At 42.1% G+C, this 15,666-nt stretch overlaps 1 protein-coding gene across 2 annotated transcripts; it reads right to left on the bottom strand.

The window, feature by feature from the left end:
* Window positions 1–5,571: 5,571 nt before the first annotated feature.
* Window positions 5,572–14,976, bottom strand: rrp9 (ribosomal RNA processing 9, U3 small nucleolar RNA binding protein). Of its 2 annotated transcripts, none has more exons than XM_080728500.1 (15): window positions 14,793–14,976; window positions 13,717–13,811; window positions 12,996–13,105; window positions 12,818–12,885; window positions 12,685–12,726; window positions 12,143–12,269; window positions 11,233–11,357; window positions 11,042–11,134; window positions 10,382–10,482; window positions 9,468–9,602; window positions 9,311–9,373; window positions 8,717–8,874; window positions 8,007–8,086; window positions 7,407–7,480; window positions 5,572–5,961 (listed from the first exon to the last, which is right to left on the bottom strand). In XM_080728500.1, exons 1-15 carry the CDS (start codon window positions 14,874–14,876, stop codon window positions 5,712–5,714), a joined length of 1,605 nt encoding a protein of 534 aa, XP_080584626.1. In that variant the 5' UTR covers window positions 14,877–14,976; the 3' UTR covers window positions 5,572–5,711. The 2 variants fall into 2 exon arrangements, with proteins under 2 accessions (XP_080584626.1, XP_080584627.1); XM_080728501.1 differs by having other exon boundaries at window positions 8,729–8,874.
* Between the last annotated feature and the right edge of the window lie 690 nt (window positions 14,977–15,666).

The raw sequence follows: 15,666 nt of genomic DNA, 5'->3' as shown, positions 1-15,666 counted from the left end.
TGTGTATGTGTGTGTACGCCATAATACTAATTTGCCAATCATAGAAAAAAGAAGAAAAAAAAACACATTTCACAGTTTTGTGGGGCCGTTCTTAGCCCAAGGAATGTTTTTCATGCAAAATAAATTAAAGCAGATTATTTTCTTTTTTTAATACTCTTCTTTTCACGATGTTTCCGGCAGAGCAGACCTCTCATTCTGTGGACCTTAATGACCAGACTAATAGATAAAACAGAAATAAAAAAGTACGGCACGGTATCACAGGTTCAAACCTATAGCTTTTGGGCCTGCGGGTCCCTGACTGGAGTATTTCCAATTATCTATACCTTTACTTCTACTCCACTAAATCTCAGAGGCAAATATTGTACTTACGACAAGACACATTATGAGAGCTTGTAGATCTGCTAAAAACTATTTTTAAACATTTTATACATTTGAAAACTTGTGAAATGGGACATTCTGCATGTGTACTTGCAGAAATATGTGAAAATATTTTATAAAAAAAGATTAAGCTTCATATATGTGTTTCTATTCAAAAATGACCACAAAAAGTATAACATAATGGTAAAATAATCATTTTGGTCATTGTCGGGCCGACAATGTTTTTCCGATGTTTTTTATAAAATATTTTCGAAACATTTTTATTTTAGTGTCCGTTTTTCAAGAAAAAGTTGACTATAGCTCCTTTAAGTAGCCTATATTTTGATACCAATATTTTTGTACTTTCACCTTTGTCTAAATCGTAGTACTTTCTACCACTGATAGCAACGATATGAGACCGACCTGTAGGGGGTGTAAGATTAACCCCAGCCTCTCCCTGGCCACTTCAAAGTTCCCCAGCTTGGTGCTGGCTTTGACCGCTGACAGACCATCTGTGATTATTTTCCTCCCGTCAGTGAACCTCTCATCATCAAAATGATAGCTTGCGCCGAATGGGTGGTAATAGTCCACTCGTTTGTTTCGCGACTTGATTCATTTAATGACTTTGCGGAAGGTCTTCGATGACTTCTTCGTTGGGCAACAGGCCTTATAGACAGCTTCAGCTGTCAAAGGCTGTTGTGGCTACAGCATGCACACACACGCACGCACGCACGCACGCACGCACGCACGCACGCACGCACGCACGCACGCACGCACGCACGCACGCACGCACGCACGCACGCACGCACACACACACACACACACACACACACACACACACACACACACACACACACACACACACACACACACACACACACACACACACACACACACACACACACACACACACACACACACACACACACACACACACACACTTATTGTATTGGAAAAATCACACCCAATGTGAAGTGAGCGGTGGTCGTGCTTGCATAACGTCTTCAGACTAGGATAGGTCTAGGATGTAATTGGTGATGTAATACAGGCTACACACACACACACACATTGCTATGGCAAAACGCTGAGGAAAAAGTGGCTACAGACACACGCAGACACTCTATGGAGCGGTTTACCAACGCTCAAAAACCATTCAAATGCCGGTATGAACGCATCACCAGAAGGAAAGTCATAAATGCATCCTTACCGGGGGTCCACCTTCTGCCAGGCCATGCTTTTGGCACACCTGTAGAGTGACATCTAAGAGAGCCGTCTCAGTGATGCCCGGGTGTGTCCTGTCGTCTCCCGAAATCCCAAACCCCAAAGCTCCTCCAGTCTGCAGAAGCAGGAGAACCAGCACCACCAGTCCTGGAGATCTCCTCATTGCCGAGCCTGCTGTTTTAGGATACATATGGAAAAATGTCATAGCTGCATGGTGATGGCATGCGTAATGGAGAATGCATGGGTTTGTGTCCGTTTATACGCTTTATACATGCGTTAATGCAGCACCGCCTCAGGACATGCCGATCACCTGACGGCCAACAAAGACCACACCCACCCCCAAAAGGGATCACCTAACGGGCCTACAAAGACCACCTCCAAGAAGTATCAGATCCTCCAAGCAGGATCAGCTTCTTCCCCCAGGCTGCTAAATAAGGAAAAAGGGATGTATATTTACTTACTAACTGGCATGGCAACAATAGGATTTGCACTCCTGTCTGTTCTGGGCCATGCAGTGTCTCTATAGAACGCCACGTCTGGTATACACACACACACACGCACACACACAGTATGTAGGCTAGTACTGGTAAGACGCCTCAGGGCGACAAGCCATGTCTTGGCCATCTTGCCAGTGATGTACGTATGTCGGACCAGTTACCCATATGGAGACCAGCTGCTGGTACCCAAATATTGGAGATCCATGTACTGTATATGGAGATATGCTGTGAGAGCCCAAACATGCTTCGTTATGTGAAAGTCCTATGACGTCTATGACATCTGACATCATACATACAATCCCTTTTATGCCCATACATGGAGATGTCTGTAGAACCAGCCACACATATATGGGCCGTCTTGGCCATATATGGATTCTGTTAGTGTGGTATGTGGCCCCCATATGGGCATTCCCATATGAAGTCCTGTTAGAAATGGGCTTAATATTGATGACATCGGGGATCTCCATATATGGGCATAAAAGGGATTCTGTTAGTGTGGTTCCCCTGACATCACGGTGAAGTCAGAGCATGACAATCCCGGAAAACCCATTCTGTTAAGAGTGGTTCCCCTGACATCACAGTGACCTTACAAAAGTATCCACCTGTTTCCGCGGGAGTTTACTGGAGATTATTTGGACCTGTTTGCGGCGCCGGAAGCTCGGTACAGCGTCTGCGCAATGCACTATGGGGCGTTGGAAACTCGTGGATACACGTCCGGACGGACGTATACGGACAAGCTGTGACGGTTCTGATAGTAAACTGCGACCTACAGTCGCAAAGACGTCCTAAGGTCGAGGTCACGCTGAAACAACAGCTTACGGCACAGTTAAGAAGCAAGAGTTAACTATTGATCTGACAAGGTATGCACAGAAAAACACACACACACACACACACACACACACACACACACACACACACACACACACACACACACACACACACACACACACACACACTCAGACCACATGAGACTGACACAATATGTCCATTCATGGGCATTCTCAGATATGGGCTTAATATTGATGAGGGATCTCCATATATGGGCATAAAAGGGAAAAGGACATGACTCACTGACAAGAGACGGAGGTTTTTATACAAAATTCTCCCTACGGTCGCAACAAAACAAATTGTGGTAAACTAGAGGTTCGCGGCCTTCGGCCGCTCACATCTAGAGTCCACGCCCGCTTCTTTACTAAAAAACTTTTTTTTTTCAAAAAAAAAAAAAATGTTTTTTGAAAAAAAAAAAGTAAAAAAAAAAAAAAAAAACAATTTGGGGGGGGGGGAACTATTGTGGCGGAACTATTGTGCCGCAGCGCACGTTTACGGTCGGACATATTTGACCGCCGGACGCACTGGAGAGAAGTGACTGTTATGCCTCTGCTATTTCTCTGCAGTCACTGTGGAGGCAGCAGCAGCAGCGCACATGCAAACACAGTGGTGTCAAATTTCACTCTCTCTCTCTCTCTCGCTTGCCCGCCCCCCCTCCCCTGTTGCCTCCTCTCTCTCGTGCTTAGCGAATGAGCGGACGGCATAGGGTTATGGGAGGTATTCCTTACGTCCTGACGACTACCGACTACCTATGCGACGACTACCTATGCGACTACCTATGAGTTGAAGTCGATGTAAAGGGGGCGTGCCAGTGGGATGCGGCAATAAGCCCATTGTAAATATAAGATAGGAACTATATTGAATCAAGCCAAAACACAGTCGCACAACACAGAAGCCCACCCATCTGACCACTGACATGTTTATTGCAGAGAGGGCAAGATGGTACAACACACAACAGATGGACATGTGCCGTCATGACAGAAGCTCCCTGTGAGTGCGTGTGTGACTGATTGATCCTGTATATTGATTAGATCGATGCATAACAGGTGTCTTCACACCCAGCTAGTGAGTCTAATTAGGTTGACTGGGGCCAGATGTGACTGCTTTAATCAGCTGTCAACATACAGAAAACATGTTCCAATTCAGAACAAATGGCACTTACCAGACCAGGACCAACCGTTTCCATGCCAAGGCAGCCTTGACCTCTGGCTTGTGGCCCCTTGTTGTGAAATGGACACAAAGGAAAACATGAATATAGCGGAAATATAGATCATAGAACTATTTTCACAATTGTTATAGTATTTGTTATATGTATCACATCAGCCATATTTCATCTTTTTCATAAATGCCCAATGTAATACTTGTATTGACAGCGTCCCACAAAAGTAGAGAATAGTAACATTTCTTGAAAAGTAAAGGTTTTGGACATAAGGTTTCCACCTTCTAACGACAATATACGGTACAAAATGTTCATGATTCCGGATAAGCGTTGAAGATGATGGATATACAATAAGCAGATAGATCATGTTATAGTAAGCTTAATGTGTCAAACATTTCAATACAGGGACTGATCATAAGTCCGACCTCTCAATAGTCCGACCAGGTTAACATTCACCAGGTTAGCATTCACCAGTGTTGGCATGTTAGCATTCACCAGTGTTAGTTTTACTGAGGTTAAGGTTAGGTGGTCGGGTGGGAATAATGGGAGGTCGGAAAAATGGGAAGTCGGAACTATGACATGGCACCTTGAATACAGAGAGACTATCAAAAAATGTAATAGCTCTACCTGGTCTGTTATACCATATATGAAATATATATATTTCTTTCCATTCTTGGGTCTTTTGGGGTTGCTATAAGCCTCCAAGAATAAGGATAACATGGCCGTTTATCATCAGAGAGTTGTGATTGAAAGATGTGCGTTAATGTTGGTGCAATGCAACATAACAAAGCTAAAATACACATGAAAAATATTGAGACATTTTATTTAGCGGTTCACCTTTCCAGGGTAAACCAAAAAAGGATATTAGTAGTCAAGACTCGGAACTCCCCTCAAAGTTATGAGAACAGAAGTCAAATATTGACTGATAATCCAATGAGAACAGAAGAGGAAGCCTTCAATACGACTCAACTCCTGTGAGACTCCCTCTTCTCAACAGACTCTCCTCACCAACTGTGCCGGATTAATCTGTCAAAACCACTCTGCTCTGCCCCAGCCGTTCCAATCTGATGGATTTATTAGCTCCAAGCGGTGGAAAACACTCCGTTGCTGTTGGGCTGAAACCTTGCATCTCCCATATTTCAACTTGGTATGTTTTCTTTTCGTAAATGAATACCCTACTTTGCACTTTAGTGAAAATAGACGATCTACAAGCTCAACACGCATTTTGTGAGCTTGTAGATCGGCTATTTTCACAGCTTAAAAAAAAGGTTTTTAAAAAAAGGTTTTGTACATACAAGGTTTCCACCTGACAGCAATGAGTTCTATCTCCAAGTCTCATGGGCGCTTATCTAAACACGAATGAAATCACACCACAAGGAACTCTGTGTAGAGAAATAGCTATATCCTGTATTGGCAGAAAAGGTATAGGTGTACTTTCACACACAATGAACAAATTAATTGGTGAAAAGGAGGCGAGGATTCCTTATTTTATTTTAAAGTATTGGTGTGCTGCTTTTTCCTAAAGGGAAACATTGAACTGTACAATATAACAGATATTTAACAAAGCTCTCCCGTGGAATTAACTTGCAGCAAAAACAAAACAGCAAGTTCAATGCACAACACAAACTAAAGAAAAAATGGAATAGGTATTAAACAGTCTCCTGTTCTTTTGGCTCAACGTTATCATCAAGCGCGGCTTCTTCCTTTTGAGCAGTTTCTCCGTTTTGAGGAGCGTCCTCAGTTTGGGGAGCGTCCTCGGTTTGGGGAGCGTCTTCGGTTTGAGGAGCGTCTTCGTTTTGAGGAGCGTCTTGAGTTTGGGGAGCATCTTCGTTTTGTCTTTTAAGAGGAATAATGTAGATCCCATTCTTTGCTTCTTTCAATCTCCACCACCTGCCCAACCTTGAAGAAATGCAATGAACAAAAACACATCAGAGCGAGAGAGAGGGGCACAGAGAGTGACAGAGATACAGAGAGAGAAAGATGTCCGTCTGTTGGCAACCAAACATGTTTCATTATGCATGTATTAGAGCTTCATTTATTAATTTTGATTTATTTTTTGTTTTAACATTACCAAACTAAAAACAATATTTCAACTATAAAGATGCAATTGGAAATTGCAAGTTTGGTTGCCGTTGACTCTAATGGGGAGCGACAATATCTTGTAGAGGACATTACTCTTAAATTCAAAACCTTCATGTAAGTGTGCCAGAAATGTAAGGGCCATGCATGTATTGTACACTGGTTATTTCTTGTCATCTCCGAAAAGGAAGGATGATTCTGACTTTCGGTTCCTTGCACACTTCAATGGGAAAGATAGACAAGAACAGTCTGACCGTACATGCCTTGATATTATGATCTCACTCTCTGATTGGCAACCACAGCCAAAAAAAAAGGATGGCATCACAATATCAAGGTATCAGGATGTCCGATGTCTGGGTGAATGGTTACACCGGATGATGAGAAATCTAGACAAGAACTATAGTCTGGTTGCCTTTGGGGCAACCAGACTAATAATTATAAAGCAATCACATCATTGTGGAACTGGGGATCCACGTGGAAACTGCTGTCTCTAATGTTCATCGCATGGGCAGCCTAAGAACGGTCCGTCATAGATGACATATCGATGATGTATGCATTTCTATCAAAAATGTACTATCAGTAATATAGTGGTATTTCATGTGCTACTATGTACCAGAATAATAATAATAAAAAATGCACATTAGCCTCTTAATAAATAATCATTCTGTATTGTTAGAATGTGGTGAAAATTAATAGGGATTCAGACAGTGCCATGTAGTAAAATATCGCTATGAAGATGAAATCCAATCAAGCGTATAGTGGCAGCGACCTTTTTTTGTTTGTTTTGTTTAGAACATGGCAAACATACTGCCTATTAAATGCCAATCATGCCATTAAAAGTCTGCTATGAGTTAATAGTGCCATCTAGTGGGGGTTATCTCAGTCATTGACAGTCTGCACTATCATTGATTAACCACGAGCCCTAGATAACCCTATTCTGGGCACATCATAATAGGTGAATAGTCAGCAAGAATAGCTTATCTACAAGCTCACAACACGTTGTGACACGACGGGTTGTAGAGCTTGTAGATCTGAGATTTGATGTACACCTAGGGGACCCCAGTCAGCAAAGTATATAGGATGTAAGTGGTTAAAGCTACTGTACTTCAGAACCACCAATAAACAGTCATATTTAAAATGTGTTTAAAATAACAAAAAGATTTTGGACATACAAGGTTTCCACCCAAGAACGACGATATCAACGTTGAATACAGAGACAATAAACACTACGTGCCAAGCAAATATGTGTCCATTGCTCCATTTACCTGTGCTCTTGTCCCACACCTGCCACAAGGAACTGACCGGTGCTGGAAAACTTCAGGCTGTTGACAAAGCCGGTCTGGGATAATGAGGAGAGAGACACAAAATAAACATTATTCACCGAGTAATGTGTAATGTTCCGGGTAAATTTTTAGACACAGTTTAATGGCTGTCATTGCCATGTTGGCTTGTGGTGGATATTTTTGCCAAATTAAATTTTTTGCCACAAACATAGACAATGAGCAGACAATAATGTTACCAGAAACACACATAGATATCCCTGAATTAGCTTAGCTGTCTGTAATTTTGAATGTGTACAAATGGAACTGTGTTATTGTGGTCTTTGCAAATAAAATGTTTAAGACCTAGTGGACTCCTAATGTGTCTGAAGAAAACCTGTAGACTGACATTCAGTAATTGTGTATTATGATAAAAAAAATAAGGAAATTAGAATAGCGTGTAAAACAGAAAATCTAAAGATTTGCCACGGACGATGACAAAAGTAAAGATATATTTGATGAACCCTGCCGGCAAAGTATGCAGCATCTTTTCTTTTTAGTACCCGACAAATGAGAAAGGGGGGTGAAAGCGAGGGGCTAACTTACCACAGGTATACTGAAGAGAGGCTTCAGTCCTTTGAAGCCCTGGCCGCACTGCCACAGTTGCACCTTTGAGTTGTGGGAACCTGAAGACAGAATCATTGTCATGTAGATTTTGAAATATTTATTTGGAACAATAAGTGGAAATTGCATTAACCATGTGAACCCTAGCAAGCCTTCTTTTTGTGGTATGTCACAATAGGCGAGCATCTGGCCAAAATAAGCTAATATTTGGCGCAAATAGCCGATCAACAAGCTCATAATGTGTTGTGTTATGAGCCATTTGATGTACTAGAAGCAAAAGAAAGAAAACTAAATGCAGGCATTCACTTCCTTGGCCAAAAGGCAGCCTGGCACAAATCGGGTCCAGTGGTTTGTGAGATTAGCCCCAGACTCACTATGAGCATGTGCATGTACAGTCATGTCACACAGTCAAATTAGTCCAGTGGTTCCCAAATGTTTTAGCCTGTGAACCCAAAAGGGAAATTAGACATCTGCCCAGGACCCAAACTCGTGAAAATAGCAGATCTACAAGCTCACAACGTGTTGCTTCGTGCTGCATTGTGAGCTTGTAGATCTGAAACTGTTTGGGAACCAGTGAGTTAGTCAATGAATGAATGTAAAGCAAAAAACATGGTGTCGTCTTGTTGTTACTCTCCCACACAACATAGACACGCTATGTTGTGTGCCATCCATGTTTAGAAAAGGACTCTCACAGCTAGAAGCACCTGAGGCGACAGTGTCGGAGTTGTTCAGCGCTGCTACCGATGACACCCAATGAGGCTGCTCCAGCCCCACCTCGCCTTGGCACCCGTGGGCCTGCTTCACAGTTCCCAAGGGCTTCTTCTTGTTGACACTCCAAATAGACAGAGAGCTGCGAAACAAACAGGAAAACAATACGTAAGTAACAATGCATAAGTAAGTAGCCTTGAGAACCACTGGTTACCGAGCCATGTGACTGATAGGTTAGTAGGAGCCCATCTTTTGTTTGATATAAGGCACCATTTTGCGGGAGGGAAAGCTTCCGCGTGCGTCACAGAAGGGGACGCTCAGTAGGCCCAGTGTGATCTAGGTAGGCCAATCAGAGGCAGGTGGGTCTTTTCGTAACCCAGGGTGCGTTCGGATATACGTAGGAACTGAGGGCACTCTGGTTGTTGAACGCACCCTAGATTCTGACAAGTCCCGGAAAAACACGCCGTGATTGGCCAGTAGTCACTTTGAGTGGCACTGTGCCTTCCGCACTTCCGCCCTCACGTTTTACAGGTCGCTCCAATGAACTGCAGCGGCAAATGACACAGTGGAAGGCTTACCCGTCATCTGCTCCGGTTATCATGTGTTCCTCGTTGATGAGCTGGATACAGTCAATTGAGCCGCTGGAGATGATCAATACAGAGGCAGTTACAGTCAAGTTAACCACAGAAACGCAACATCCCCAAATTGAATCCTATTGCGAACCCTGCTACTCACTCGTGGCCGTTAAACACCAGCTGAGACTCTTCTGCGATCTTCCACACCCTCACGGTTCTGTCTCTCCCACCTGAAGTCACGCAGCGCTCTCGACTCAGGCAGTCCAGCCCAGTGATGACGTCTTGATGGCCAAACCTACACATATTCACAGTGATAAACCAGTGATTCTCAAACGTTCTCCAGGAGCCCCAGTCTGATATGCTTTGGGCCACAGACCTTCATAAGTCTTGAGAGTATACAAGTGGAACATTTGGTTCCCATCTATGCATCATTAACCTATTAAGAAAAATACCGTACCTAAGGGACCTCCCAGAGGCAAAGATTTAGTTAAAAATGTTCGCTTTAAAATAATATATATTCAAAGACTTCCACAAATGTTACCGTAAAAAAGAAGAAGAAAAAAAAAAAAGATAGATACTTTATTGATCCCCGAGGGGAAATTCAGACCCCCTAACCACTAACCCTAACCCTGTATATCTGCTATTTTTGAATAGCCAAAGTGGTTACGTGACACAGATGCATTTACGGTCGTAATGGGTTAAACAAATTCACCTGTGGGCACAAACCAACAGCTTTTCTGCAGCTCGAAATTGTGACCTTGATGTTTTCAAACCCGTAATCATCTCTTCGGGGGAGCCTAATGATGATTTCCCCCTGGGTTTCATGACAATCTGGCCATTCTCCCTCAAGTTATTTAGCTAACAGGCAGACCTTTTAAATCATTAAAATCTTAATCGTCCCATCTCTTCAGGGCTTTGTAAGGATAATTCCCTCCTAGTGTCGTGAATATCCGTTATACACTTATCAAATAACGCACGGACAGACAGGACAGATTAGCGCTGCCACACATTGCTGCGGGCAGAGTAATCACGTTATCACGGTCACGGGCAATGGTGCTCTGCTCAGGTACTCACAGAGTTTCCACGTAGGCGTTCTCATCCACGTTCCACACCTTGACCGATCGATCGTGAGATGCACTGTACAGATCGTGAGTTCCCCTTCGGAAGGAAAGACCCTGAAATTTGTTGATGATTCACAAGAGGATGTTTCAGATCATACACAAGACAATATGGTTGAATACACATTACACACACACATATTTGTAGACTTTGGGTTATGCGTCGTGTACACAGTATATGCCTAGTTTGACTTTTGGAAAGGAGGCTGCTCATTTCATGAGAACAAGAAAATAATAGCCGGCACTCCAAAGTCCTTGTGGTACTCTTAATTCATGGATGCGAGGACAGCATACACAGACACGTTCCTGCATCAAGTGTATGTACTGTATATGGTATACACACTTTGTGCTGCGCTGTGAGCTTGTACTGTACATCTGCTGATTTTGAATAGCCAACACAACAATCTAAAATGACGCAGATGCCTTCACAGTTTTAATGGGTTCAACTGAATGAAAACAAGCTCCATCTCTGTCTTTGCTAATGGTCTATGCCTGAGTTCAGATCAATATTATTATTGCTCAACTCATTGAGGGAGAAAAATGTGGATCATACAGAATGACAAACAGAGATCCGACTTTTCAGCATGTTAATGTGATAGACATTAACGGTTCTTACCGACACTGGACCGCGGTGTCCTGTGAACTTATATAGGTGTTTACACGTTTCCGCCTCCCAAATCATTATCAACTTGTTCATGTCTCCAGTGGCCTAAAAGGATTGAAATCAAGCAGATGCTGTTACCATTACAACATGTCAAAGACAGGTGTTACGGATGGTTAAAATGACCGTACCGCACTATAACTCACCAGGTATTTTCCATCTGATGAAATGGACATACAGAGGACATGGGCCGTGTGTCCAACGTGGCGATCCTCTGTACCCTTCCTTCCACCGGCGATTGTGTGCAATTTCTTACCGCTCCCTACATCCCCTGAGAACGATAGGGGATGGTGTACGATTAGAGGAATAGTCTTCTGCTACTGTATGTGCAAAGGATAAGACCACTTTTGACCTGGAAAGCATCTGTGTCACTTCAGATAATAACCACTTTAACCATTGCTTTATACTTGGATATTCAAAAATAGCAGATATACAAGCTCATAGCGCGGCACTAACCTCGCCTCACCAGGCTTTCCTGAGAGAAAGCCTGGTATGCCTGGTATTCGTTTACTAAACAGGTTGGGTGATCCGGTCTAGACCGGATGATATCTTACGTCATTTTGTATTCAAAACGGACTACACTTTGGCCGGAACTACCGACCGGAATCAGTTTTATCCCAGTTAGCGCATGCGCAAAACCAGGTTAAAACTGATTCCGGTCGGTAGTTCCGGCCAAATTGTAGTCCGTTTTGAATACAAAATGACGTGGGACGTCATCCGCTCCCGACCGGATCAAAAGCCCGAAATTGGAAGCGATCCCAGGCTAGCGCGGCACCAAGTGCTGCGCTATGAGCTTGTAGATCTGCTTTTTTAAATTATTATCATGAACATTTGTGCAAATCATTGGATACACCTGTATATATTTTTTTTAAAGCGAACATTTTGAACTCATATCTTTAAATGGTTGTTTAATGTTTTTTTTTTTTTTCTTTTTTTTTTAGAAAGCATTTGTAAGAATCAGCCTCAGGTCTTACTGGTTTAACAGCGAACAAATGCAATCTACAAGCTCAGAAAGTAGATTTGCTACTTTCGCTCTTGATTAAGGTGAATACTGACATTTAATGATGGAGCAGTCTTTAGCAGCAGAGAAGATGTACTTGTCATCAGGTGAGATGACCAGACACGTAACTGGCAGTTTGTGCCCTCTCAACAGACGGATCTCAGAGGCGTCTGGGGGCAGCAGCTGAAAATTACAAAAATAAACCAATATACCACTGGGTTGAATTCACAGTTATAATTATGGGTCCAACAGTTAATCAAATTAATCGTTTATATAAGTCGTTATTGGCGATAGGTTTCAAAACATTAAAAGAAAAATAATTGCATCAAAAGGTTGTGAAGACAGCCAATCCGCAAGTTCACCACAACACGTGGCGTTGTGAAATTGGAGATGGCTATGTTCACCATGTTTGTACAACACCGTAATATAATTTGTTGATATATAGCTTTTGTTTAAACACGCTTCTCAATTACTAAATGAATCAAAAAAGTAATTCGTAGAATAATCACGAAGAAGTGAATTGATAGTTGCGGCTAGTTATAATTGGAATTGCAAATTCATCCAGACAATGAACATAGGAGAGAGAAGACACACTCACATCTTTGGCGATGAGTCGCTGCAGCTTTCCTTTCTGCTCAAGCTGTAGGGTCAGATCAGAGATCAATATTACATAACTATCAACACTAAAAACAATCATCTGAAATCTTATTATAAATCAATGTCATTCTTACAACTTCATCCTGAAGTCTTCCAGCAATTAAGTCATCCTGAAATGTCTCCTCTTCTACTTTATTCTCCTCTGTTCAACAAAGATACATATTTCATTTGATAATGATCACAAATGGTGTTATTGCCATGATGATGGTTAATACATCATGATTGATTTACGGTGCAGACCACGAGACTCACCTTCTTCTTTTAATTGATCAAGATAAAGTTTAGCTAATCTAAGTTTCTTCTCCTGTGGCGTTTCGTCATATTCAATCTCTCTCGCCGGCCTCTTCTTTTGCACTCCTGAGCTGTTGAACAACAAGTACAATAAAACAGTATTTAACCCATTTAGGCCTAGAATTATTTAATGCTTTAAATATTGAAAAATAGCAGATATACAAGCTCAGAGCGAGTGCTGCGCTGCAAGCTTGTAGATCTGCTAATTTTGAAAAATCTTGTTTTTTTTCTCTTATTTGCAAGTCTTTGAATATCTTTTTAAAAGCGAACATTTGTAACTCAAATATTTGCTTCTGGGGGGTCCCTGGAACAACATATTCTGAGATCGGGGGACTGTGGCCAAATGCATGTAATTTTATGGGTCCTCATTATGTCCAAAACTGTTACTTTTCAGGATTCAAATTAAAAAATGGTAGATCTACAAGCTATTTTACTTTAGTGTGATGCATGCATTCACGAAAAATGTGCGTAATCGCTTAAATGAATAGGGTTGGGATCCTGTAGTATTTTGTTTCATATCCATGATGACGAGATTAAGCAAGAAAGATGAAAAGAGCTGACACCAAATCGTATTCCAACCTGGGAGTGATCTATAGCTGTGTGTGTATAAGTACTGTAATACATGACACGTATGGAACATCACAGCCATTCTAGAGCTTAAATCAGTCAGAGAGAAGTTCACCTCTCTGTCTCAGAGTCACTGGAAATCTCTTCGTTGTATCTGGACTTGGTTTTCTTCACTCGTGCTTTGATAACAGTTCCTGAGCCCCCATCATTCTGCAATAATACAAAGGAAGAAATGGAAATGGGAAATCGACGTAGTCACTATAGTAAGCCTTCAACATGCACAAGGGACCTTAAGGGCAGGCCAGGGTTCCTTGAGGGTGGACCCTTCCTGCCTGGTGTGTAACTCAAAGGTCCTTGGCTTGGAACCAAATGAACCCTTACCAGGATCTATTTGGTTCGATTGATTGATTGAATAATTTTATTAGAAGTTTGCAATATAAAAAAGTACAGTTTCATGACAGCACAAATCACAGGTAAAAGGTGAACTAAAATGAGATCCTAGAAAGCCTTATGGCTTATTTGCACAGGAACCCACTTTTATGAAATGAGCTCTAGAAGGGGTCCGACTCCTTGCAATCAAAACGTTTGAGAGACACAAGTTCCGTATGACTGTTTTAATGATTGTAATGTTCTTGATGGGGAGGATAAGCTAAGGTACACAATTTGGAAATAAAATGTCAAACTCAGTGGTGTAAAGTAACTAAGTAGGCCTGCATTTACTCAAGTACTGTACTTTAGTACAGTTTTGAGGTATTTGTAATTTAATAAAGAATTTCCAATTTCCAATACTTTTACCGTTCTACTCCACTACATCTGGGAACCAAATATTGTACTTGGAGTACTTACTGTATTCACTCCACTACATTTATTTGAAAACATCATCATGCATGAACCACTTTAACCCTGTTTTATACATTGGCTGTTTGAAGATAGCAGATCTACAGTGAGCTTGTAGATCTGCCATTTTCAAATAGTTTGTACTTTTTACTTTTGGTACTTTAAGTACATTTTGATGCCAACACTTTCATACTTTTAACCAAGTACATTTTGAATTCCAGACTCTTACTTGTTGTAACAGAGTATTTTTATATTGCAGTATTGATTGTGAGTAGCCTAGGTTTTCCACCACTGACATGAAGTATGGTTACACGTTTTAACTCAACTCTCTAGCAAATCTAGCAAACACTTTACCTTTCTCTTTTTCGCCTGCTTTGGGTCGCTTCCTTTCTGCGAAAGCTTCGGGTTGTCCTTCTTCTTTATAAAGAAAGACGACATGACGGAACAACACAAGCCGTCACGTTCTAAGTTAAATGTTAATACACGTTTTTATAAGGGATGCGTTTCTCGTTTTAAAGTCAACATTTATCCCACATGGGTTTTCCTCAACCACACTATGAGCTCTGAAACCCCACCCCGCTGCGTTTAAAACGTGGATAGTGATTGGACGACACGGCCCCACGTCCCGCCTTCTCTTAGAACGCGGGGGTTTCATTGGACGAGCCGCGCAAGCAGCGTCCATCAGGAAACCGGTACGGCGCTCAAATGTTTCCCCGGAAGCTCGTTTTAGCATCTACCCTTCTCTTCCGCAAAACAATACAGTAAATAAATACATAAAATAAACACATTTGCTACACATAAACGTGTCACACGTGTGGTGAATGTAATGTCGCAATAAATGTATGAAAAACGGTAAATGTCTGCTTTTTCTCAGCAGACCGGGGAAATGCAGATTTAAAAAAGGAAGTAAACGCACGTCACACAGTGAGACAGAGGCGTCAATTGGGTATGGCACGCTATGGAAGCTGCCATACCTTGGCTACAAAGGGGGAAATAATAAAATGTACTTTTCATCGTGCCTGTTGCTAAAGGTATGGCAACATGACTGGTGTCTTGCACGCGCGTGCAAGACACCAGTCATGTTGCCATACCTTAGCCTTTTTCTGAACTGACGCCACTGCAGTGAGAGTGAGAGTGGTCAGTGTTTTTGGTTTTTGGTCCGTCCGTCAGGAGAGCGCTGCGAGGGGACTTGAGAGCTTCACTCTCTCTTAACTAAAACATATTTACA

Source organism: Nannobrachium achirus, assembly GCF_963921795.1.
Source record: "Nannobrachium achirus genome assembly, chromosome: 6".
Classification (NCBI taxonomy): domain Eukaryota; kingdom Metazoa; phylum Chordata; class Actinopteri; order Myctophiformes; family Myctophidae; genus Nannobrachium; species Nannobrachium achirus.
The sequence above is the reverse complement of the archived record's forward strand: the minus strand, read 5'-3'. Positions and strand labels throughout refer to the sequence as shown.